Consider the following 26,486-nt stretch of genomic DNA (forward strand, 5'->3'; position numbering starts at 1 on the left):
TAAAGCCCTTCCCTTCCAAAAGCAGTGCCCACCCCCCATGCTCACCTTCCAAGAGTTAACCATTAATGGCAGTTCCTCATAAAATATTTATCCCAGCACTTGTGAATCTCCACCAGCCTTCAGCATGATGCCAGGGATGAAATTTGCTTATTATTACTGGTCATGAATGAAGCAGGCTAGCTATAAAGTGATTGGTATGGAAAAGGAAAACTTCAAAGTCTTTCATTCTTTCTCAAAGGTCACCTCTAAAAATAGCATCTTCCTGTTAGGAAATAAAACAATGAATTGGTGTAGAGGTGGGGAGGGGCAGCTGACCCTTTATCTTTTCACTACCTGGTGAGGCAACAGACTGTAGAATGGTAGGGCCATGAGTCTACCTCTTAAGTCATAAGTCCCATCTTGGAGATATGAAGCCACCTTTATTTTTAAGAAAGCCCTAATAATTCATTACTGCTTTTTTTTTGAAGCATGCTTTTTGACAAATGAAAAGGAAAAAGGGGGGGGCAGTCAGTTTAAAAAAAAAGTTTCTAACATCTGGAGAATTCAATATTCCTCTTTGATTTCATGTATTATGTGGATGGAAGAGTCTGTCAAACATGAATTAATACCTAGTGTTTATTCTTTAAGGGAATTCAGGAAACAATTAACAATGAATGCCACCAAATAGAGTATTTCTACTCAAAAGAAGGAAATTTCATATTATTGCTGCTTCTCATCCCCCCTACCAAAATAAAACAGATGTTATGTCAACAATTTCTCCAGAGTTATTCTTTTTTTTTCAGTTATTCTTTATTTTCCATAAGTTCTAAAACTTATCCATTCATCAAAAGATAGCTGATGCACCCAAGTCATGGACTGGAGTGTGATCCTTTCTCCTTAGATAAGTCTGTGAGCAGTGAGAAGACTTTTTCCATTTCAGCAAATGAAGCATGTCAAAATCTGCCCTCCACACCCAGCAGCTGCACGGCCCCATCTTGGACAGACTGATGGATGTGCATCACCTCTTCCTGGGTGAGGGTCTTCTCCATGTGGCGGTAAGTAATTCGATAACAATGACTGACTCTCTGTGTCCTAGAAGATAGAAGAGCAGAACAGAGTGGTAAGGAACTGAAAGGCTCACTTTATCTCATATAACCCATGTCAACATGAAAGAATCAGATATGCTTTGGTCACATCTCTCAACCCAAGGAAAGGATTAAGGAAATTATCCCAAGTATCAGGGTAAAACAAAACAAAAAACCTTGACCATGTTTTGAGAACTGTTGCTTTTTTTTTGTTTTTAATGAGGTTGGAGTTTAAGTTATCTGGATAATTATATCAATTCTTGGCTTTAATTTAGGGATGATGGTTTAGCCAAGGGAGTAAATTATCTTTTCTGGTACTGGGAATCAGGAGAACAGTTGATAACTAGCTGCATGAACTTTAGTAAGATATCTAATGTTGGGGACAGCTAGGTTATGTAGTAGATAGCACTGGCCTTGGAGTCAGGAGTACCTGGGTTCAAATCTGACCTCAGACACTTAATAATTACCTAGCTGTGTGGCCTTGGGCAAGCCACTTAACCCCATTGCCTTGAAAAAACTAAAAAAAAAAAAGATCTAATGTCTCTGGGTCTCAGTTTCCTCATCAGTAAAATGAGACGGTTAGATCAGATGATTTCTTAGGTCCCTTCTTAATTAGTGTGTTTTTTCAAGTTTTTTTGAGGATTCTTGTTAATTAAAGAAGAGTCAAATTAGTCACTTAGTAATATAGAATGTCAGTGCTGGAAAGGATCTATAGAAATTTTGTTCAAACCTCTTATTATACAGATGAATAAACTGGGGCTCATAGAACTGAAATGATTTGAAAAAGGTCATACACACAGAACGTACAAGTCTTGAACTTAGGTTCAAACCTTGGTAACTACATATAAGCTAAGAGTCTGGCCCTATCTCCCGAAGGGATTTCTTTCCTATTCCCCCATAATTGAAGAAAATAAGGAAGTCAAAGGAGACCCAAGGTTATATGTTCAGGACCAAGCTAAGCATTATTGCATTAGTTACTTGTAATTCATTCTTTTGGGGTTGGGGGTGTACCAGATTGGCTCTTCCTATCACCCAGGCAATAAGGGTAGTGGTCTCACTGGCCTGATTCAAAAGTGATCAACATGGAACTTTAAAATCTCTGATTTTCCTGTTTACTCTCCTTTACATTTCTTTGGCTTTAGCTCCATTATAGTTCAGAACTGCCAAATTAAAGCAATTTGTTATTCTTAGTTTCCCCTATGGGGCAGCTAGATAGCTCAGTGGATAAAGTGCTGGGCCTACAGTTAGGAAGACCTGAGTTCAAATCTGGCCTCAGATACTAGCTATGTGACCCTGGACAAATCACTTAATCTTTGCCTTAATCCACTGCAGAAGGAAATAGCAAACTACTTCAGTTCCTTTGTCAAGAAAACTCCATGGACACAACAATAACAACCATAAAAAAAAAAATCAAGTAGCTCTGACTCCAGAACTGCCCTGAAGTACAAGACTATGGAGTCACAGTAAGAACTTGGTTATAATCACAAGTCAAGTTCTGGGAGTAACATCTGGAAAGATGATATTGTATGCCCTTCTTCTTGCCATGGCTACAAGGCTTTGTGGCTGAGCAACTTTGATGACATCTCTGTGGCATACTCAGTCCTTCCTTGCTTTGGAGGTATCAGCCCTGGCCCTCTCAGTGAGACAGTCCTAGTGCCCTTCCCTTGTTGTCCTGGTCTTGTTCTATGCTCCAGTGTTGCCAAGTCACATAGAGTCCCTTTAAATACAATAAGGAAGAGGGCCAATTGTTTTCACCATCAATTGGCTTCTTTAATTTCAGGAGTGGACCCTGACAACTACCCACTTCACAAAATGGATGGGATAATGCAATCAAAGAGGATGGTTATTACAATGTACTTTGTGATTATAGAGCACCAATTAATGGAAAAAGACTCCATAATTTAAAAGATCCATGGGCCCAAATTCAATACCCAGTGATCAACCACCCAGCAAAACCTTGCCCATCTCTATGTCAGACTTGGAGGATGGTCTGGTTCAGAAGGGCCTGCTTGAGTGAATACTTCATTGGCAAAAATAGTCTTTGAGAACTCAGGATCATCTCTATACCATGCCAAGGCAATAAGGAGGGCTTTAGTAGGAAATACTGAAGTTATTATCATTCTTCTTTTTATTTTATTTCTGATGACTGCAGCTTGGGGTTAGTCTATGAATCTCTATTCTATAATTCTATGTTTCAATCGTTCCAGCAATAATTTAGTAACATCCTGTTTCTCTAGAACCGAGGGGAAACAGGCCTGGACAATAGATAAACCAGTACGAAGACAATGTCTTCAGATCCTTGCTCCTTCATTTCCCAAAAGTCCTAAAAAGTAATAAGGAAGAGAAGATGTACTATATATTTTCATCTACTTTTAAATAAAAGATAAAAGAAGGTATCAATATTTAGCAGAGTCCTTTGCCACCTCCCTTTCTCCTTTCTGACCAACTACACAGGAAAAAATAATGAGTACAAAAATCTTACTAAAAATAGTGTTACCATCAAATTTAAAATATATCAGATAATGGGCTGGGAAGAAAGAAAGGAGAGAATAAACATTTATTAGGCATTGACTGTGTCAGGTTCTATGTGAAATACTTTACAAAGATTATTTCATTTGAATCTGGATGGATCAGAGTTACTTGATCCCTTTAGGCAACTGAGTAAAGGCTGAACTTAACATTTGAAAACTTAAGTCTGGACTTAAAAACCCTCAACCCAGGCCTTGAGTCAAAACTTAGCTATTGCCACAGCCTCGATGACTGATCTCTCCATTTGGGTCAGAAGCACCTACTTTCTGCTCTTGGGGTAGGATGTAGATGTCTACCATACCAAAGAGACCATTTAAAACCAACAATCAGTAAAGTTCCTAACTGCAGGGATTACTTAGCAAGGAAACATAAAACAAAAGATATCAAAGGGTGGGTTCAGTTCCCAAATACATTACAATATATTTTTTCCCACAAACTTGCATTCATTTTCCCCCCTGAATATGACAGGCAATCTCATCTAGAAGATTGTTATGAAGCTCCTGAACTCCATATTGTCACATGCATGAATACACACAACTCATGATAACGATATTGGACTTGGAGTCATGGAAAGGATACTGGACCTGAAGTCAAAATCTGAATTCTAATTTCAGCTTTGATATAGATTTTACAGATTCTATCAATTTAAATAAGGTGGTTTCTATCTCTACAACATCTTTTCTATACAGGCCATTCTTCACTTACTGTATCAAAATCCTAATTTGGGCTTTCATTATCCTTTGCTTCCACTTTTGCAGTAGTCTTCTAATTGATCTCCTTGGCTTATCTTTCCCTACTCTACTCTATCCTCCACTTATTGCCAATACATGGATCTGATCATATCACCTCCCTATTCAACAAACTCCAGGGGCTCCCTATCACTTCCAGGATCAAACACAAAGGCACCTAGAGTCTTTCACAACTTATACTACTTATATATGCTTCATTCTTCTCCAAAGACTCTGTCCAGAAACATTAACCTTCTTGGTGTTTCTTGCATAATCCTTCAATTGGCCTAATTCTGGGGTCTTTACAATGATTGTCCTCCATTCCTGGAACACTCCACCCTCCTCATTTCTGCCTCTCCCCTTCTATGGCATTCTTTGAGATCAACTCAAATAATACCTTCTGTAGGAGATCTTTCTCAGTCCCATTCCCACCCTAGCTGGTTCCTTTCACCTGAAATAATCTTCAATGTTTTCAATGTACACAGTTATTTATATATTATCTCCCCCATTAAAAGATGAGTTCCTGGAGAGCAAGTATGATTTTTGCCTTTCTTTGTATCCCCAGGCACCCAGTAAGGATTTAATAAATGTTTGTTTACTGACTCAAATCCATCTTTTTCAAGAGGTCTTTCCCATTTGCCCCAGTTTCTAATATCTAGGATTAACTTCCATATACACTTACAATTTACAAATCTGTTATCTCCCTCATTAAAATCTAAGAGCAGGGAACTCTGAAGAAAGAACTAAATCAGTATCAACTATTTTCTGAATCCCACCACAGACTCAACATCAGTGAATCAGACTCAAAGCATTTATAGGAAGCATGTACCCTCAAGGAAGTTACAGGAATGACAGACAGGAAAAGATGTCAACATAAATGTACACAATAATGGGGATGATGACTTTAGGGTATGAGTGGGAAAAAGATCATATGGTTGGGCTAGAGAATGACGATCATTCAATATGGCTCTCCAATCAAGAGAGGCATGGGTTCTTTTCAGTACTGTCTGTTTTAGATGGAAGCCTCCAAAGTGAGGTCTTCAAGGCTGAGATCCTGCTCCCTGGCTTGGATTCTAGACCTCAAAGCAGTCTGTCTGCAGCTGCTGCTGGGGCTGCTTCCCAAAGGAGATGGTTGTTCCTTGGAGTTAGTCATAAGAAACCAAACCAGATGGTTCCTCTGACAGTTACTGCCTTGGGAAAGGCAACTCAAAACCAGTCCTCCAGAGAGGGAAAGCCAGGGCCAGTGGAGAAGAGGGGGAGTTATCAGGACCCACCAGAGGCAAGCCTTATAGCCTTCAAACACGTCTCTCTTCAGGTCCTACTCGTCTGCCTGTCTGTAATGTAAGAGCTCCTTGGGGACTTGCATTTTACAGGCGAGACATGCTTTTTAAAAATCAAATACTTGCCAAGTCTCCAGGGAAGCTTCAAAGCACCCACAGGTTCCTATTCCCTCCCCCTACTCCCCTGCAGCTTTTCTGGGTGCTTCAGGCTGAGCAATTTATTCCAAGCAACTCTAATGACATATATATTGCTGCCTTCTGGAGTAGGAGCTGGGGGAATACTTGCATCCATGGACAATACTGATTGCTCCTGGACTCATGGCTGGGAGGAGAGTCTGTAGGGGAAATTGTTGGTTTGGGGAAGATTTTTGGAAAAAATATTTTGCAGATGTCAGAGAGATAGTAGTTGCTCTGGGAAAGCCTTCTACCATTGTGTGCTTAGGTATCTCTGTTCTCTAGGTTTTGACAGTTCCTCACTCACTTTACTGTAGCCTTTTACTTAATTTTCACTGCCACAGACATTTAATTCAATTCAATATGCATGTATTAAGTATAACCTACTTTATGTGAGATTCTAGATACTGGAGGTGCAAAGACAAAGTGAAAACAGTCCCTGCCCTCAAAGGTCTTAGGTTTGATTGGGAGGAGAATGCAAAATTTACACAAAGCAATTGGGTGGGTAGGTAGGCACTCCAAAGAGAGATAGATCTTAAGTGAAGAGCAGTTTGTTACCAAAATATAAGATTCCAGAGGGCTCAACAGGGAAGAATGTGAAGAGAACTGGGCAGGGGCTGACTCTGGTGAGGAGGAAGCCAGAGAAGATAGATTTCTTTTAGATAGTCAGTGACCAAATCACTAGGATTTTGAGTGGAGTGATAGGCAAGAGATTGCCATAGTTTTTCACTATAATATCCTCAAGACAGAACAGATAACATTTAAGTTGAAGATAATTATTAATGATCATTAATATTAATATTTATCCATAATTAATATCGATGAATAAATTATTTTAACTAATAAAATATTTTATATCTAATAAACATTTCTATAGTTTTAAGGTTTCCAAGCCACTTATATTATCTTTGATCCTCATGAAAACTCTGTGGGGGTATTATCACCCCCATTTTATAGCTGAGAAAATGAAAATTTTTGAATTTCAGAGAAATTATGTGACTTTTCCAGGGTCTCTTAAACCTTTAATTAAACCTATTATATTCAAAAGTTGGCCAAGTTCTAGTCCATGTTACCATGTTACCTTCTTGAGGATGTCTATCATGTGACAGAAATAATGGATAAAAGAGAAGAATTAAAAGCAGGGTAGAGAATGATAACTCAAATGTTCATTTATGGTCATAAAGCATTTTTATTCATTTTAATTCAACAACATTGTGAGAGAGTCAGGGCAAGGTAGGAATTAGAATCCCCCTTTCACATATTAGGAAACAGGTGTGGAGATGATGCTTGACAAAGTCACATAGCTTGGGAAGGGCAGAGACCTGAACACTGGCATCTGATCCTAAATCTATTGCTTTTCCTGGTACATTTTCTTCAATTTGGTTGGGTTGTTAACAAGATAAGCCTAGTAATATAGAAACTGCCCACAGAAGGTCAGAGGTGCAGATGTATCAGAGGCAGTCTATCTTTCAAGAGGGTTAGGATATAGCCAGAATGGATATAGAAGGGATAACAGTTGAACTACCTTATTTACTGCTTGGATTCCAAAGGACTCTAAGCAGCTAACCAGGAACCTGAAGCCTCTGTGGGATGAACCAGTGGTCCAATTATTTATAGACAGAAATGGAAACATGGAACTCTGATTATTTTGCAATGTAGAGCAAAGGCTCCAAAAATTAGGGAAGTTGAAATTAATGAGATTGCAAATTGGTGACAAACTGAAATAGAAAGATTGTAGATTGATGGAAGACTGCTTTTTAATAAAGGGTCTATGCACATAAAGGTCTTTCTTTCCAGGGAAAGCTTCTTGCCAGATTAAAAGGATGTTCACACTTTAAGGGAACATAGCCTATCAGAGAGAGAAATGAGATTTCTTGTCTATTCAGAAGAGGCTGGGAATGCAACCACCAATGTAGTAACAAACAAAGGGACATAATTTGTAAAGGTCTTCAGGTCAGTCTCACTTTGTAAGGAAGATATCTTTTCAAAGTCTTGAGAGTATGGAAATGGTGACTTTCACAAAGAAGCAGAAATTGCCATATGCTGAAATTGGATTAAGTAAGGGATATTGGAACTGATGATAAAGAATAAGTGTAGTTAGCTAGCATTTATATTGTGTTTGAAGTTTTGCAAAATACTTAATACATACACAGCTACATATGTATGCATGTATGGGATCTGAAATGACACTTATGTGGTAGGTGTTGGTGTTGTTATCATTTTGGAGAGGAGTAAACTGAGCCTGAGAGAGGTTGCTAGTTGATAAATGGTCAAAAAGAATTTATTAGGTGCCTACCATATGTTTTAAGTACAATGCTAAACGAGATAATATTTCTAAAGTGCTTAGAAGGTGATATAAATACTTGACAAATGTGCGCTCGCTTGTTCTCTCTCTCTCTCTCTCTCTCTCTCTCTCTCTCTCTCTCTCTCTCTCTCTCTCCCCTCCTTTCCATATAAAGAAAGGCAAAATGCAGTCCCTATGACCTGTCCAGGGCCACATGACAAGTAAGTGGCTGAGACAAGATTTGAATTCATATCTTCCTGACAGCAAGTCATGCTCCCTAGCTGCAGTGAGTGAGTGAGTGAGTGAGTGAGAGAGAGTGAGAGAGAGAGAGAGAGCTTCTAAACTCTTCGCTTGAGGAAAAAATAATGATGATGTGATGATGTCAGGAGAACCATGCTCACTCTGAACTCATCAACATCATCATGATATCAGAAATGTTCAGGAAGCTGTGTTTTGTGCCAGTGCCAGGCATGAGAGGCAGGGGAACAGCTCTGCCCCCTGGCTTTTAGGAACTCTGCAGATCATTGACAGAATGTCCATCAGCAGAAGTCTGGAGATTGATAGAAGGTGGCTGCTGATAGAGAGGATTGGCCTAAACAGTATGGCAGGTACTCTCTAGAGCATCTTCTCCCACTTACATTTGATCTGTAATATCTCCAGAGGATCCAGTGGATATCCTGAAGACCATCTTATTACTTCAACATCTTAGATCATCCCAGCACTTAGGATGCCCATGTGTCATCTTGTTTACAGTATTGCAGAATTTTAGAATTGAATGGGGCTGAAGAGTTCATCTACTAATTGGAATCTGAGCAGTTCTTGCTATATGATCAAGCCTACCTCTTCTACATGTGTATACAATAATGTTTCGATAATCATTCAGCATAGAATTTTCATACACTGTTATCAGTCCTCATGGATGGCTGTAGATGTTATCCTTTATGGTGGTGACACCAGGGAAGAGTGTGATTATATTTTTTAACAAACTTATCTGACTTTGTCTCATGATAAAGTAGTCATATTGGAAACCTTTAAACTTATTCCAATGAGGCCACCGGTGTTTTTGGACATTTAGTTAAATTTAACATATATTAAGGATTCTCTTTGTGCAAGGTAATATACAAGATGCTAGGGATAAAAGATGAAAGACTCTTTAAAACCCCTTCTTATGACCTGACTTCAGAGCCTGTAGTACATTCTTCTGATCATCATCAGTGGTGGCAGTACTCTCCAGGTTCCAATCACCTTACCTTCTAGATTTCCTTTACCTGGTCACAGAAATCTCTTCATCTTGAAAACTCACCCCACCCCAGATTACTTCATACATGGGAAGCACTGCTCACCCTTGAGGCCTCTCCTGGTTGTCTGGTTCCTTCCAGAACTGCCATTTTAAAGAGAAGCTCAGTTATACCTTCATTCTTCTCCAAGCTGCACTCATGAGTCTTCATACTTTCTTTTCCATATTCCCAGGCTGGGAACCTTCATCTTCATCCCTTCTCTCCCCCCCGGTCTTACCTTTCTTTTATATATTATGTACCTCCATTAGAGAATAAGCTCCTTAGAACACTCTGGAACCTCACCCTAAATAAATGCAACCAACATCAATATTCTTCCAGTGATTCTATAAATTGTGGAACACCACAATTTCCAAAGGATTTTGTTTGCATTTGTATTAACAATGCTTAACACAACCTGACCTTTAATAAATGTGTGCTGACTTCACTCGTTGATTAGCAAATCTGCAGACTACAGGCGGATTTGATTTTAAGAAGTAATGAAATTTCATCCCACTCTTCAGTTTGGTGGTTAAGGCAAACTGAGTAATGCTGTTGGGAAAGAAGATGAAGCTGGACTGAAAGATTACAGGCTAAGATTTGTGGTGTGGCTCAAAAACTAGTTCTGAAGGCAATCCCAGGAAATTTGTGAACACTCCGGACTGTCAGAATAAGTGCATTGTCAACCCCAAGTTAGACTGGGATTGGTAGCAGCTTCTTTTTTGGTATAATTTTAAAGTCTGTATAGCACTTTATATCCATAGTCTCTATTTAATCCTCACAACAACCCTCTGAGGTAAGTGTTATAATTATCTCCTTTTTTTGCAGAATGGAAAAGAAGTTCCCTGACTTGTTCATTGTCACACACCTATGGCTGAAGCAAATTCCAAACTTTAGAACTTTCTGATTTTGAGTTCAGTGTTCTAGTCACTCTTTCACATTTCTAAGGAAAGCATTTATTTTATGTTATATTATATGAACTCTGATACCTCATCTTAAATAAATTCATCCAGCATCAATATTCTGCCAGTGATTCTATAAATTGTGGAACACCACAATTTTCAAAAAATCAAAATTGTGGGTCACCCAGAGGGCAATGGTAAAATACACAAGAGTTCAGAGGCTGCAACATTTCATCAAAGATGTATTGCAGACGAAAGGGAGAGAAAAAGACATTGTCAAAAAAGATATGTGACTGGAAAAGGAGAAATATTTATTATTTAGTGAGACAGTTGGATAACAGAGGACAGTCATGTGATCCACCGAAGGTCATCTAATGTCAAGAACCTGGGATCCACAGATAGATTTCAGGGGTTCTGTGAACTTGGATGCAAAAAAAAATTATATTTTTATTTCAGTATGGCTCACTTCCTTTGTCAGTCTAAGTATTTTATTTTATACATTAAAAATGTTATTCTGAGAAGGTATTTATAGGTTTCAGCAGACTATCAAAGGGGTCCATGACCAAAAAAAACGCCTAGATGCTTACAGGCTCTCCAGGACACAATGTCTTATGAAGTCTCCCTTCACTAAGTAGGCTTGAAGGGCATTGTCTTGGTTATAACAGAGTTCTGGGGGATATGGATTGTGAAAACTTAAGTTATATATGAGACTTCTATCTATTATGCTAACTTGAGTGGCACCTGGAATTCCACAGATCACTTATAGATCATTCATCTCTACAGCCTCTTCTTAGTATGTTAATTAAATTGTTTTAGGAACACAAGAGCAATAATTATTGAATACTATTACACTTACGAGTTTCCAGAAACTTGATGTGGGTTGAGCCAATAGAAATATGACTTTAATGGGGAAAAATTTCAGGCAGAGGAGAATAGATAGATACAGTATTTATAAAGTGCTGTATTAGGTGCTGAGGATACAATCAAACCAGAAAGATAGTTAGGAAATTACTTTCAAATGGGAGAAGTAAGGGAGTTGGAAAGTGGCAAGTAGGAGGAAAGGGAGAAAAAAGAGATATCTACACTGTTTTATGATTTGAAGGCAAATAAGAAATGAATGGACATCTGGAGCTAGACAAGAGAAGGTAAAAACTCATATATCAAAATCTAGGATGGTTCCAGGGACAGAGTTCAAGTTCTGGTGGGGAAAAATGCCAGCACGCAGATAGTCAAGAAATGATGTGGAGGCCAGATTCAGGGTAGTTCTAGGGGCAGATTCCAAGTAAGGACAAAATATGAAAGAAGGAAGAAGAAGAAAAAAAGGAAAAGGTCAGAATAAAGATTAAGAAGAATAGTTTCATTGAATTCGAATACAGAGGCTTCAGATTCACAAATATGTGAATATGTCTGAAGTGAAAGGCTCTTTCTCAATGCTGCTTCTTTTTAGAAAAGACACTTGTCTATGACTTGGTGACTAAGTGGTGAGAAAGTCTACTTGGAAAACAATTTCGTAAGCTAGAAAGTACCCTACAAAAAAAAATCTGGAAGCTTTACAAGTTGTTTCAGTAAAACTGCAATAATTTTAAATAAAAATTTAAATTTAATTTTAAATTTAAATAAAAATGAATAAATTTAACAAAATTTATTAAACACCTACTAAGTGTAAGGGTTAGTTAAGTAGCAGAGTGAATACAGAACTGGGCCTGGAGTTAAGAAGAACTGAGTTCAAATTTGAACTACAAAAAAATGAAGCTGCTACCAACTCCAGTCTTACTTGGGGTTGACCATGCACTTATTCTGACAGTCCCCAGTGATCACAAATTTCCTCGAATTGCCTTCAGAACTAGTTTTTGAGCCACATAACAAATCTAAGCCTGTAATCTTTCAGTCCAGCTTCATCTTCTTTCCCAACAGCATTACTCAGTTTGCCTTAACCACCAAACTTAGCGTGGGATGAAATTTCATTACTTCTTAAAATCAAATCTGCCTGTTTAGTCTGCAGATTTGCTAATCAACAAGTGAAGTCACTTAATAAATAGCTTTGTGACTCTGGGCAAGTCACTTAAACTTGTCTCTCAGTTTTCTCATCTGTACAATGAACTGGAGAAGGAATTGGCAAACCATTTCAGTATCTTTGTCAAGAAAATTCCAAATAAGGTCATTGGCCACAACTGAAAAACAACTGAACAGTGTAAGGTATGGAAGAGTTAAAAGTGTTAATAAATTCTTATCAACTTGAGATCAAGAACAATTTGGTATTTTTAGGTAGAATAATTTTTGTATGCTTTTTAAAGAAAACAAAAAAGAAGATGGTCAAAAATGCAAATATTTGGTGACATTTGGCAAATAACTATAAGTCCTTTGTTTCTTTGCTTCAAGCACTTGATTTAGAGACAGTGAACGTCAGTTTCCTTCTAGCCCTGCCACTTGTGACCTTGGAAAATTTCAGGCCTCAGTTTTCTCAACTATAAAAATGAGGGGTTCATTCTAGATCAACTTCACAGTCCTCTATACATCAATAACTAAATGAATAAAAAGATCTGCCAGTAGCAATGACTAAGAATGTGGAATGACTATGATTTAAAAACTTCTGAGAAGTAACTGGAAAAATACTGAGGATCATGGGACTTTTAGAGGTGAGAAAGGCTGTAAGAAATTATAATTTTACACTGATGGTCCAATTACATACTACTTTGTCCCTCTACCTCTGAAAAGTTATTTACTGTCAAGATATTAGGAGATACTATGTTCACCAGAGTTAAGGTCTAGCAAGAGGACATAATAATCCTTTGCACCCTGGATGATTTTATTTTCTGGATGACCTCAACCACAGCCAAATTCAGAACTGTTTCCCACAAGCATCCGGTGTTCTATGTTATAGACATGAAGCCCTGCTAGGAATCAGAGTTGCAGCTCAATTAGTATCTAATAAGAATAAGTATTAAGATCTCTCCACACTAAAATAGGTCCCTCCCATTAGGGGTAGTGTTCTGGTACTGTGTCCCCACTTGCAAAATATTTTTCTCATTTTGAAATTAATTAAACTTTTGTTCGTGCTCTGCCTCTCCTGCCCCTAGCCTGCTGTATGCAGCTCTGGCCAGTACCAGCTTAGAGGTTGGTTCCAGTACAGTTGATGTTACCTAAGTTTAGCTCTGAAAATTTCCAGTGGTCACTAAAAGTGGGTGTGTATGCTTCAAATTATTTCTCCAAGTGTGAAAGGTTACCCTGTGGTAGCTCTTGGTCATAAGCATAATTTCCATAGGGAGAAACTAAGGCAGAGACTAATTTTGTCATACAGCTCTTAAGAGAATGAACAAGCCCAATAAGAAAGTTCCTATCATGTTCACTAGTCTTGGCTGGACAGGCAGTAACAGGTATAAAAGGAAGTATTTCATTTGCTAACCAAATTTTTCAGAAGATAAATTCTGCATTGATTATTTGTACAGCTTATTAAAAGGAACCCACTCATTCACCTTTGCTTCTCATGTAGGTATCATTGTGTGAAAAAAATATTATTTCATAAAATTCAGGCAATTGCCCAGAAAAAAAAAAAAAAGATGTGGGGGAAAAAATTGTTTCTTGTAAATAGTATTCTAGGCTCTGCAGTAGAAAGAAATGAATGAGTTGTAAATTCTGGGTCTCTCAGCAATGTTGTGAGAGGAGGTCCTTGTGTTCTTTGTTTACCGCCAAACAATCAGACCTCAAAGGAAGGGGGGTTTCCATCCTTTGCTGTCCTCCTTCCATCTTTATATTGCTTAGTTGACATTGATGTCTGTGGCTGAAACGGATGAAATTATATCAATGGTGATAAGACCTTGTGGCCTTGTGCAAAGAATACTGGAGTGCCAGTGAGGAGTCAGGGGTCTATTCTAAGCTTTGTCCTTAACTAGCCATTGTGGGTCCCTACAAGTCATGTCACCTTTCTGAGTCTCCATTTGCTGTCATGTAAAATGAGGGGAAGGAGAAAAAGAATATGGAGTTTAAATAAAACTAATGTTAAAAATTTTTTATATGTAATTGAGAAACAATTAAAATTAAATGTAATATAAATATATATTTATATATATTATATAAACACACATATATGTATATATGTATGTATATACATACACACACATATATCAAAATACCTCATTTTATAGGTTAGGAGAGACTTTGAATAAAATGCTGCAGATCTGCTAACTGGGTTTGGTAAGCTGCTGAGTCACTGTCATGGATATGAGGTTTCCCTGAACAGATGATAAACCCTGTGCTTTCAACAACCAAGAACATTTTCCTTGTGATTGAAAAGGAAAACAGAAGTGTGCAAAGGCACACCATGGTTTGTTTTTGAAGGATCAAAACGATATTAAACCACAATTAGAAAGCATCCACAACACCCTGATTTTGACATGTGTTACTTAATTACAGTTAACCCATGATTCAAATTAAGTGGGCAGGAAATATACACTGATTTTGGATAGTTTTTGTGTTTTGTGTGCATGCATGTCTGGTGGTAGGGGAAGGTTAGGAAATGTGCACTGATGCATTTAGTATGACATCTTCATATAAAGGGAGGATGGGAGAGGATCTGCAAGAATACATATTAATCACTCATCTTTCCCCTTTCAGGACATTTTCACATTACAACCAAGATATTAAACGAATCCAGTCTATAATGGCTGGGCCCAAATTACAAGCTACCACTGTGCCCATCATTCATTCTGGAGTAGTAAGTGAATGAAAAGCCCAGGGCAGAACCTAGTCTGAAGACTATATTATTTTTCATTCATAGAAAGATGATTAATAGGAGAAATGTCAAATTTATGGCACTCCTGCCAAAAAAAAAAGTACTTGATAGGGAGGTAGGGTACAAACTGTCAGGGGATGGGATGGTGGGGAAGGAAGGGGAGGAGAAAGGAGAATCCTTTTAGAATGCCAGGAGATATCTGAGTTTTTCAGGGTTTACTCAGTCATTTATGACTTAGTGCTTGGCAAATCTGAAGGTGACTACAACTACCTAATCATGAATCCAAAGTCTTCTATGCTGATTCATTTGCCTTTTCATTTTTTCAATAAACATTCTATGTGCAAGGTGTGTACAGCACTGAGAAAGATGTGAAGTTTGAATGGGATTTAGTCCTTGCTCCTTTGTGAAGCAGTCAAATAGGGAAATCAAACACACACACGTACACACACGTATACACACACACACACACACACACTCTTTGCACTTAAGAGGTTCTGGGTTCAAGTCCATACTCAACAACTTCTACCTGTGGAATTTTGGGGAAATCATTTCTCTTTTTATTTATCTGTAAAATAAGGGGAGTGGTTTAGAAGATTTCTAAGGTTCTTGCCCTAAATCTACAATACTATCAAGTATAATGCACAGTATTAAAGGTAAGTGCACCAGAGAAGCACCAATTATTTTGCTTCAGTTTTCTCTATTAAGAATAATGATTTGCAGGTTTTGTAAAGGAAAAGAAAAACTGTTAAGAGAATTGGTGGGTGATAAATTCCCAGGCCAGGACAAACTGTGCCCATGGTTAACTTTTTTACATAACACTTTCAGTTTACAAAGCAAGTTTCTAAGGTAGGTCAAGTGATTATTAATATCCCTATTTTACAAGGAGAATCTAGATAGTACAGTAGATAAAGCAACTGTCAGGAAGCTGAGCCTTCCCACTCAAATCTGGCTTCAGATACTTACTAACTATGTGATCTTGGGCAAGTCACTAAACTCTGCCTTAGTTTCCTCATTTATAAAATAAACTGGAGAAAGAAATGGCAACTATTCCAGGATCTTTGTCAAAAAACCAAACCAAAACAAAACCCTATATGGGAGTCACAAAGAGTTAGAAATAACCCAACAATAACAACTTTACACATGAGCAAACTGAAGTTCATAAAGATTAATTCCTTTTCTATGTGACTCTGGATACCTTGATAACATCTACTATGCCAGAGTTAACAAACCATAAGGAGAGAGAGAAAGAGATAGGAAAATAATGATTTAGAAGGATCAAGGAAAGGTTATTCTTGGTTTTAAGGTATGACCATGTTTATAGGTACATGAGAGATGGAGCCAGTGAAGAAAAACTGAGAAGGTCCTAGAGGAAGGATAGGAAGATAGACTCAAAGACTCAGGTTGAGGGATTAACAGGAAATTCCATACACACACACACACACACGATAATGTGGGGAAGTTCTGAAGAATGGAGGTAGAGAGTTGAAGAATAGTTTAAATTTTCTTCGTGAATATGGAGGCTGGGCATCTGGCGCTTATGTAGGGTTTAGAGTTTGGTTTGGTTTAGAGATGAGAAGAACTTAGGACAGTTGTTAGGACAATGAGGTAAGGAGGTAATAAGAATAACACTAGTGAAAGTCTATCTGAGAATTAAATATGAACGATTTGTAAAGGGGAATGCAGCTAAATTTTAGACCACCTCCAGAGAATTTATTGGGGCAGAAGTAAAATTGAATGGTGACGTCTACCCAAGTATGAAGATTCATGGCTTATGAATGGTAGAAAATCAAAGAGGAAAGGCATTCTAGCAGAGTAGCTAATGAAATGTCAAAGTTGAAAATTGGATAGTATCCGAATTTTGTACTCAAATGAAGTCAGAGAAGGATAAGGGGCAGGTTAAGAGACCAGACATTATAAGGGCAAAAGTTTAGTTGAGTGGTAGATAGGATAGCCATATGGGGCAAGAGGAGAGCAGAATATCTTAGAATGAAGGGATAGAGGTTTACTGTTTCATATACAATATTCCCTTTCTGCTTTCTGCATAAGGAAATGTTTGTTTTTGTTAAGTTCATAATAAAAAAAGAAAAATATTTTTAAAAAAAGAAAAGTCTTTTAAATTGGTCATGTGATGTGTCAACTCAGTGGAGTGGGCTTGGGGAGAAGCAGGACTGATCAGAATAAGGAAACAATTTCTAGAGATTGGTGTATGAAGATAAACTTGCATCCAAAGAGATTAGTCCAGTCAATCGGGAATGGGGAAATCAATGGAATAGGAGGTAGATTGGTGGGTCACTCTCTGCTGGCAGAACTTATACTCTTTAGGAACTGGGTATGTTCCTGTTAGTAGCATAGCGTTTCTGAGAGTCTGAATAGGGAGCCTGCAGGGGCTCACAGTCAGCAGCAGAGGAAACCACTCACTCACTTGGCCTATGAGGAAGGGGAGAAACACCATTCTCCAGAAGGTTAGGAAGAGCACAGAAGGGAAAATGGATATTTAATGATTCTCCTGTGGAGGATTTCTCGGCAGAATGAACACTGGCGTGGACAGTGTACAAGCAGTTCAAATAATGGATTGCTGTGCTCTCCTATTTTCTAATCACCCATAACCTTGTTTTGCTCATTAGGAAAAAAGGATGCCTACCTGGATGCTTGGAAGTCTGGGCTTTCTTATTCTTTATCAACTCATGTAGTTTCATGTAGTTTTAATGACTCCCTCCACCTTTCTCCCTTGCAGTCTCAAGACTTCAGAAAGGTTTGTCTAGACGCTGGAAAAAACTGAAATTGGGTTCCAGAATTTTAAATTTAATTTTACTACTCTTTCCTATCCCTTTATTTTGTACTTTTGGTTCCTCTTCTTAGGTAAGTGAATAGGGAAGATTCAAGAATGACTTTATTAGCTATTAAAAAAATTCCCAGACTTTTAAGTTGTTTTTTAATAGCTAATATTGTTGGAGGCAAAGTGGATATAGTCCTGGGACTGAAGTCAAAAAGACTCATTTTCCTGCATGCAAATCTAGCCTCAGACACTTACTAGCTATATGCAACTCAACCCTGTTTGCCTCAGTTTGCTTATCTGTATAGTGAGCTGGAGAAGAACATGGCAAACCACTCCAAGAAAACCCCAAATGGGATCATAAAGAGTCAGACATGATGGAAATGAATGAACAACAATAAAACAACAATACGACCTGAAGAAATCCAGTGAACCCTCTTGCAACTCACATTGATTAATCACCTGCTAGGAGTATGAGAGTGATAGGATCTTCAAAGTATAGTGGAATGTGTAGCATTCAGGAAAACTTCGATTTAAGCTCTCTCTCTCTCTCTCTTTGCAGGTTGTGTGGTCATAGACAAAGAATGTTAACCTCTTCTGGATCCTAAATTTTATCTATATATATTACAAGTTATATTGGTAGAAGGAGTTCCCAAATCTGTGAGTTCCCTTGCACTGATTAAATTAAAATACAATTAAATTAAAATCTCTACCTTCTCTCCATCAAAAAAAAAAATTCACAAGGCTCTCTGCTAGGTACTGGGGGTTATACAAAAGTGAAAAACAACCCAGTCTTTGTCCTTAAGGAGATTATTATTTAGAAGAATAAAACACAAATATAAATAAGTACACTCCAAATTAGTTTATTGCAGATAATTTGTTTTGAAGGAAAAAAAACTCCCCACAAGTTAATTCACTTTGAGAGCAGCCATAATGTGAGTTAAAGAAGAGTTACAAAGATGCCAAGAAATACACAGGAGATAAAATCTAAGAAATGTCCCAGCATTAAAATCCATGGTCTAAGATATCTACATGCAAATGCACAAAATATAGGAAACGAGCAAGATGAATCATAGAACTTAATGTTTAAGTGGGTAAATGTATCAATGAGATAGCAATGAGATCAATGATCATAATATAGATCTATTTAAAGGAATAGGCTAGGTTAACAAAATGGTGGAAAAAAGAGAGAGACTTACCATGCATTAAGAAGAAATCTAGGAGCTAGTTGAGGGAAAAACAGCATGAAACATTTGAGTAAAGATTAATGGAGGGAAAACGGAAGCAACATCACTGTTGGAATATGCCACATATAGAAAGAAATGGAAGGGTTCTTTGCTAAAGGAAAAGTAGATCTTTTCTTGCCTTTATGATGACTTAATCCTTCAAGAGGTGTTGGACACAGTCTGAAACAGACCCTAAATTTTTAGAAAGTAGATATTGAAAGGTACAGAGAAAGAATAGGTAGTATCCCATGGACAAAAGAGGTCAATCATAGTTAAGAAACTCTCAAAGAAATTCTCAAAACTGAAATTCTGAAGACCAGGAAAAAGAAATATTTTTGATGACAAAAGAAGGAGTGACGTGTATACTTAGTTAAGCTAGGTTTTTAAAAATATACTTTTTTTCTAACTACATGTAATGGTAGTTTTCAACAATCATTTTTTTAAGGTTTTGAATTTTATATTTTTCTCCCTTCCCTCCCTCCCCCTCCCCCAACAGAAAGCAATCTAATAGAGGTTCTACATGTGTAACCATGCTAAGCATAGATCCATATTACTCATGTTGTGAAAGAAGAATCAAATCTAAATAGAAAAAAAATGGAAAAAAATTAGAGAGGGGAAAAAATCCAATATATAAAACACTTTTAAAAATTGAAGATAGTAAGCTTTTGTCTGCATTTAAATTCCACAGTTTCTTCTCTGGCTATATATTTTACATCATATCTTTTAGAATTGTCTTTGATTATTGTACTGTTGAAATGAACAAGTCCATCATAATTTTGATCATCACCCAATGTTGCTGTTAATATATTTAATATTATTCTGGTTCTGCTCACTTCACTCAGAATCATTTCATGCAAGTCTTTCCAGGCTATTCTGAAGTCCTATCCTTCATGATTTCTCATAAAATACTAGAGTATTCCGTCATATTCATATACCATAATTTGCTCATTTGATGGGAATTCCCTCAATTTCCAATTCTTTGCCACTGTGAAAAGAGTTGCTATAAATATATTTGTATGTGTGGATTGTTAACCCTTTCTGGTGATCTCTGGGATACAGACCTAGTAGTGGTATTGCTAGATCAAAGGGGATGCACAGTTTTGTTGCCCTTTGGGTGTAATTCAAATCGCTCTCCAGAAAGAGTAGATCAGTTCATAACTCCACTAACAAATAACTTAGGTTTTGAGAAAATATAGAAGACAGAAGATAGGACCGATAAACCAGATAAATACATAGGGAATCACAAAATCTAAATGTTGGAAGGATTTCAGAAACCATTTGGTCCAACTTTTTTTTTTTTTGCAAGGCAAATGGAGTTAAGTAGCTTGCCCAAGGCCATTCAACTAGGGAATTATTAAGCGTCTGAGACCGGATTTGAACCTAGGTACTCCTGACTCCAAAGCCGGTGCTTTATCCACTACACCACCTAGCCACCCCTTGGTCCCACTTTCAACGAAGAATTCCTTTTTTGACATAACCAACAAGGATTTTGTTGCCTCTTCTTGTAACTTCCAATGAACCTACCATTTCCCAAGGTAGTTTACTCCTTTCTTTAATATCTAATTTTCAAGAAGTTTTTTCTATATTTAAAGGGGAATCTGCAACTTCCATCCACTGCATCTAGTTCTGGCTTCTGAAGTCAAGCAATATAAATCAATTTCTCCCCCTCATGTGACAGTTGTTCAGTTGTTTCAATCGTGTCTGATTCTTTGTGACCCGATTTGGGATTTTCTTGGCAAAGATATTGAATTAGTTTGTCATTTCCTTCTCTGGGTCATTTTACAGATGAAGAAATTGAAGCAAACAGGGTTAATTAACTTGCCCAAGGTCACACCCCTACTAAGTATCTGAGGTCTGATTTGAACTCATTTCCCCAAATGACAGACCTCCAAATAAATGAAGACAGTTATTCCACTCTCGAAGTCTTCTCTCTCTCTCTCTCTCTCTCTCTCTCTCTCTCTCTCTCTCTCTCTCTCTCTCTGTCTCTCTTTTTAGTTTTTGCAAGGCAAATGGGGTTAAGTGGCTTGCCCAAGGCCACACAGCTAGGTAATCATTAAGTGTCTGAGACCGAATTTGAACCCAAGGTACTCCTGACTCCAGGGCCGCTGCTCTATCCACTGTGCCACCTAGCTGCCCCATCGAAGTCTTTTCTCTAGGCTATATAACATCACTATCTCCTTCAAGACAGCTTTATTGAAAATCCTCATAAGTTCTTGGATCTATGTTGATCATCATAGGAGGCGTGAGCGTTCTAGGCATGGGAGACAGTAGTCTGGAGATGGGAGTGTCCAACGTGAAGAAGCCCAAGAAGATCGCTGGATAAAGGGAGGATGTAAAGAGGAATAAAGTAGAAGACTGATGGAAGAAGATCTGGACTCTCCCTAGCTACCACTGTCTCCAAATCTAATAGGATCTGAAAAGTAATTTAGAGATAGAATGCCTATAATACAGAGGTTAGCAATGTCATTGTACTTTGTCCTTGTAAAGCAACAATTGGTGCTTGATTTGGGCATAATAACAATATTATTAAAAATAATATATATTATGCTTACTATGTGCTAAGCATTTTACAATTTCATTTTAACCTCACAACAACCCTGGAAGGTAGGTGCTATTAACATGTTCATTTTAGGGGGCAGCTAGGTGGCGCAGTGGATAGAGCATCAGTCCTGGAGTCAGGAGTACCTGAGTTCAAATCCGGCCTCAGACACTTAATGATTACCTAGCTGTGTGGCCTTAGACAAGCCACTTAAACCCACTGCCTTGCAAAGGAAAAAAAAAAACCTAAAAAAATGTTCATTTTAAGAATACGGGATGCTGAGGCCAATAGAGGCCTTAAGAGAATTGCCTAGGGTCAGTAAGTTTCTGAGGCCATATTTGAACTCAGGTATTCCTAACTATAGCCTTCCACCTACAAAAATGACAAAATAGATTATAGTCCAAGGAAGAGTAATTAAGACCAGAAGGAATCACAAGACTATGCCACACAGACTAATATAGAACTATGTTTTGCATGACTTCAGGTAAAATTGATATCATATAATTTGCCTTCTCAAGTAGTGAGGGAGAGAGGTGGGAAAGAAAAAGAGAATTTGGAACTCAAAATTTAAAAAGATATAAAATTTTTAAAAAATGTTATTGGTACATACTAAGATTTAAATATATATATATATATATACATATATATATATATATATATGCAATTATAACATATAAGGGTTAATTTAGTGACAAGAGAATGTTTAATGAAGGAAGGAAAAAACAAAGGTGGAGACATGATTACTCTTCAATGAAATGAAGAGTTGTTATAAAAGGATTAGAAGGATTTGAAGGATTCTTTTTGGCCCCGGGGGCAGACCTGGGTGCAAAAGGTTAGAGGCTTGCAGAGATGTAGTTACAGACTTGATATAAGTAAAAACTAGCTAGAAATCAGAGATATTCCAAAGGTTAATGGGCTCCCCTCAGAACATATCTTCCGAAGAAGGCCAGATGCTCAATTGTTGGGGATCACTGAGAAAGATTTTCTGCCTAGGAACAGATTGAACTAGTTTCAACTCTTGAGATTCTATGGTTCTGACAAGGAGCTAAGGATAAGAAAAGCAATCTCAACCTTTTTTGTACAAGAGCAGAAACTTTTCATGGAGTAGGGACTTGATTACACCAATACTGCTCCCTTGCTAACTGAACCATTCAACAAGTTTGCACTTGCCAGATGTAACAGATACTGCATAGCTCTTTGCCTTTGGTGTCTCACTTGGGGGTGAGAGTTCAAAGAAAGGGAAGAATTAGAATGAAGTGGTGAAGCCCACCCAGTAAGATGCTGCTGACTTCAGTAGAACCTATGCTTTATTCATGTTCAGCATTAGGACCAGCTATGGTAATAGACTGGAAATAAGACATCGCCTTACAGAAGGCATGTCTGTCCTGGGAAAATGAACCGTTTATCAGGCCCTACAGCAAAGAGTAGTGGTCAATTCATCACCCTTAGCTCAAGAAGAATAAGCTTTTTGGTCAGATACTGCTGCTTCTCCCAAATGGGGTAGTTTTAAAAGAGAGCAATTTCATGTTCTCTCCCTGAAAATGAGAGGATTTGCTTCCCCCAATGTAGGAAAGGAAGACTACTTGGTTGCCTGCCAAGAACTGCACCTACATTATGGCTTCAGAATTCTTTGAGGGAGAGATTGAATGCCTTTGTGGGGGTTTTTTTCCTTTAGAAATTGTCCAAATGTCAGAAAGTAGAAGTGATCATGCTGGGATTGGACCCTGAGGCCACAGCATCTTTCACATGTGGAAATTCCACTCAGAATTTTGAGGGCATGGCCTATACTTCATGTAAGAAGATGTAACACTGTTTGTTCTTCAAAAGAATTTTACACAGTTCCTTCCCTCCTGTCTTTCTTTACTCATTCTCTTTCTCTCTCAAACAGATCATTGATTGTTTGCCCCCAAACTGTCATTGCTCCAAAGATGGAAATTCACACTGGGGAGACTTGATGTCCAGCACTGACCATCCTCTAGACCAAGAATAAGGGCACTTGGAATCAGGTAGTTTCAGTTCATCTAACAGCCTCTTCGGTCACTCTTCTAGGCTAAGATATGGGTATATTCAATGTCATGCAAATAAGAAAGGCAGAGTGCTCATGTGGCAGAAGCATGTCAGTTTTTTCAGGTTCATATTTTGCAAACCAGGGTAAGAAGAAAGTACTTTGTTACTCTGATTATTCAAAAAGCTACAACAGCACTAGCTGGTGCTAGGTGTCTAAATGGAAGGTCCTTAAAGAGTTAGGAATTGTTTCATTCTTTGTTTTCTATATACACATTCTCTGACACAACACCAAGTCCATAGTGTTAATGAATGCTAAATTGAGTGACACTGAGTGACAAATGACCAAGGAAGCTCTGTTGGCACACTAGCTAAAAGAATTCTGACACCTAAAGTCCTATTTTATTTATTTATTTATTTTTTTGTTATGGACCTTGACACTAACAAAGAAAATAGTCAAACATTCACTGCATTTTTATAAGACCTGTGCCAACAATACCAAATATAGACTTTTCAATAGACAGGAAAGCTTCTTAAGACAGTCAATGCTGGCTCTTAGGAAAAGGCAGAAACAAGCAAGTAAATAAACAAAACAAAACAAATCCTGGCCTAATTTCTGCCTAAGCAGCTTGGGAGAGAAGGCAGAGTCCAAGAAATTTGGGAACCCAGGACTTTTGTTGGAGAGGCACAATGGGAGGGAGAAACCAAAAGACTTGGAAGATATAAGGACCCATGCTCTGCTACTGAGTGGAATGTTGAGAAGGAATAGAAGATTATGGGGTTAAGAATGGTAGCAATTAAAGACAGATGAAAAGAGAAAGGGAAAATGTCAAGGAACGGAAAGAGAGTGGCAGAAGAGGGAGTTTTTGAGGTGGTGAGGGAAGATTGTGAACTGATTATAAATTGAGTCATGGAGTTGAGTATGGAGGGAGGCCAGAGGTCATTTAATTGATCTTCCTTATTCTACAGAGGAAGGCCACAGAGGGGAGGTGCCTTAATCTTTAGAACTGGCTCATGGTTTCTTTTAAGGCCATGGGGAACATGCAAAAAGCAGAAGGATACTGGCACATCTGTGTGTGTTGAAGGTCATAAGCAAATCCATCATGAAAAGTGATGGATAAACCAAAGTTGTCAGTAGAGGATGAAAATAAAAGTTCATAAATTTTAGCATATTATTAAAACAGAGACTTTAAAGTTTGAATTTTCAGGAAAATCAGTCCCTAAATCTGATAATTTCAAGAAAAGAGAAATTTTATAAGTGAAATAAAGCCTAAAAAAAGTGGAGAATTGCATGTGATTTTTAACAGTGCTCAGAAATAGCATCCATGCCTGGGAGGTCATTTAGCACCTAAGATATGATTGCCATAGTTAGAGTGAAGTTATAACTCTAGAATAAGAGTTCTTAAACTGGGGTCCACAGATGGGGTTCACATATAGATTTCAGAAATTCTGTAGACTTGGATGGGAAAGCAAAATTACATTTTCCCCCCATTAACTTCCAACTCAAATGGAACTTTTCCCTCAATTAAGAATGTAACAAGCATTAATCTGAGAATAGGCTTCAATGGATTGCCAAGAGGGGTCCATGGCACAGCAAAGGACAAGAAACTCTGCTCTACTAGAATGAAGACCAATACTCTTGTTTGATCTATCTTTCCTTAACTAGCAAAAGTTCTTTGTCAAACCTGAAGGCTCACTTCTTAGTAATGTAGGAAGCACAAAAAAAGAGATTTGAGGGTAAATTGGCCCTGGCCAAAGATTAGGGTCATTTAAGAATATTTCAATTCTTTGGTACCAGACTTTCCAATGTCCAAAACCTGATGGACAGAATTATTCCTAGGACAGAGTAAACCAGGGTGATATCAATCCCATCCCAAGGACTGTAGATTTCTTAAAAATGACTGTCTTATTTTTCTTTATATCTGTGGCAGATAGAGCAATAGTTGGTGATTAATACATGTTGAATGACCTGTAAGGAAGGTATATTGCTAAATGTAAGGATAACTTGGAGAATGTTGCAAATGGAAAGAACACCTGTTATGTTCAGGCATTATGTAGCATTCAAAACCTGGTTCTGCTACTGACTGTTATTTCTGGCAAATCCATTTCCTTTTCCGGGCATTCAGTTTTCCGTACATAAAATGCATTATCTTTCTTGTATGACCCCTAACCTTTGCTTACAAGAGCTTACAAGATAGACTCTACCCTTATTCCTAGGTATGGGGATTATGACAATAATATATCATGAACATGCATCATCAGACTTGACCATCTGATTTCAAGGTCCCTCACTGGTTCACATTGGTTCCTGATTTATACCTAGCCCTCTCTTGGTTCTTGACATATCAGATTCAGTTTAAAGAACTTATCAGGCTGTTTTTAGATATTTTAAAACTAAAAAAGAAACAGAACCTACCCTCAATGATCTTACATTTTCCTCAAGGGTGATAACATGAATAAAAAGATGAGTAAATGAGGGTTTATTGTTCAGATATTGAGAAAGTCAACTATACTCTATGAACTTTTTATTATTCAGTTGTTTTTCAGCTGTGTCCTGATTTTTCATGAACCCATTTGGGGTTTTCTTGACAAGGATACTGGAGTGATTTGCCATTTCTTTCCTTACAGATGAGGAACTAAGGCAAAGAAGTGATTGCCCAGAGAAACATAGCTCTTAAGTGTCTGAGGTTGTTTTTGAACTTACGAAGATGAATCTTCCTGACTCTGGACCCAACATCCTATACACTGTGCCACCTGGCTGCCCCAAATATTGAATAAAGATGAGTAAATAAAAATATTTTTGGGAAGAAGGAGAGAATTTTAACCAGGAGGGTTGTGCTGCTCTGTGGAGGTGGGAGGCAGAAGGCTTAGTTTGGGAAATGACTACATCCATTTTGGAAGGGAAAAAAAATTGGGATAAGATAGTTCAAATTAGATTGTACAGGGCTTTTAAGGTCAGGTCCAGTATTTTGTATTCTAT

The 26,486-nt window shown here is 37.8% G+C and overlaps 1 protein-coding gene across 7 annotated transcripts in view; it reads right to left on the reverse strand.

Annotated features, from left to right (window-relative positions):
• Positions 1-601: 601 nt before the first annotated feature.
• FARS2 (phenylalanyl-tRNA synthetase 2, mitochondrial) overlaps positions 602-26,486 on the reverse strand; it is a 662,046-nt gene continuing 636,161 nt past the window's right edge. For all 7 annotated transcript variants that reach the window (XM_074208467.1, XM_074208461.1, XM_074208465.1 and 4 more), the window contains one exon: positions 602-1,071. In XM_074208467.1, the coding sequence (XP_074064568.1) occupies positions 933-1,071 (139 nt within the window). In that variant the 3' untranslated portion in view covers positions 602-932. The remainder of the gene's footprint in view (positions 1,072-26,486) is intronic.

Source organism: Macrotis lagotis, chromosome X, assembly GCF_037893015.1.
Source record: "Macrotis lagotis isolate mMagLag1 chromosome X, bilby.v1.9.chrom.fasta, whole genome shotgun sequence".
Taxonomy (NCBI): Eukaryota; Metazoa; Chordata; class Mammalia; order Peramelemorphia; family Peramelidae; genus Macrotis; species Macrotis lagotis.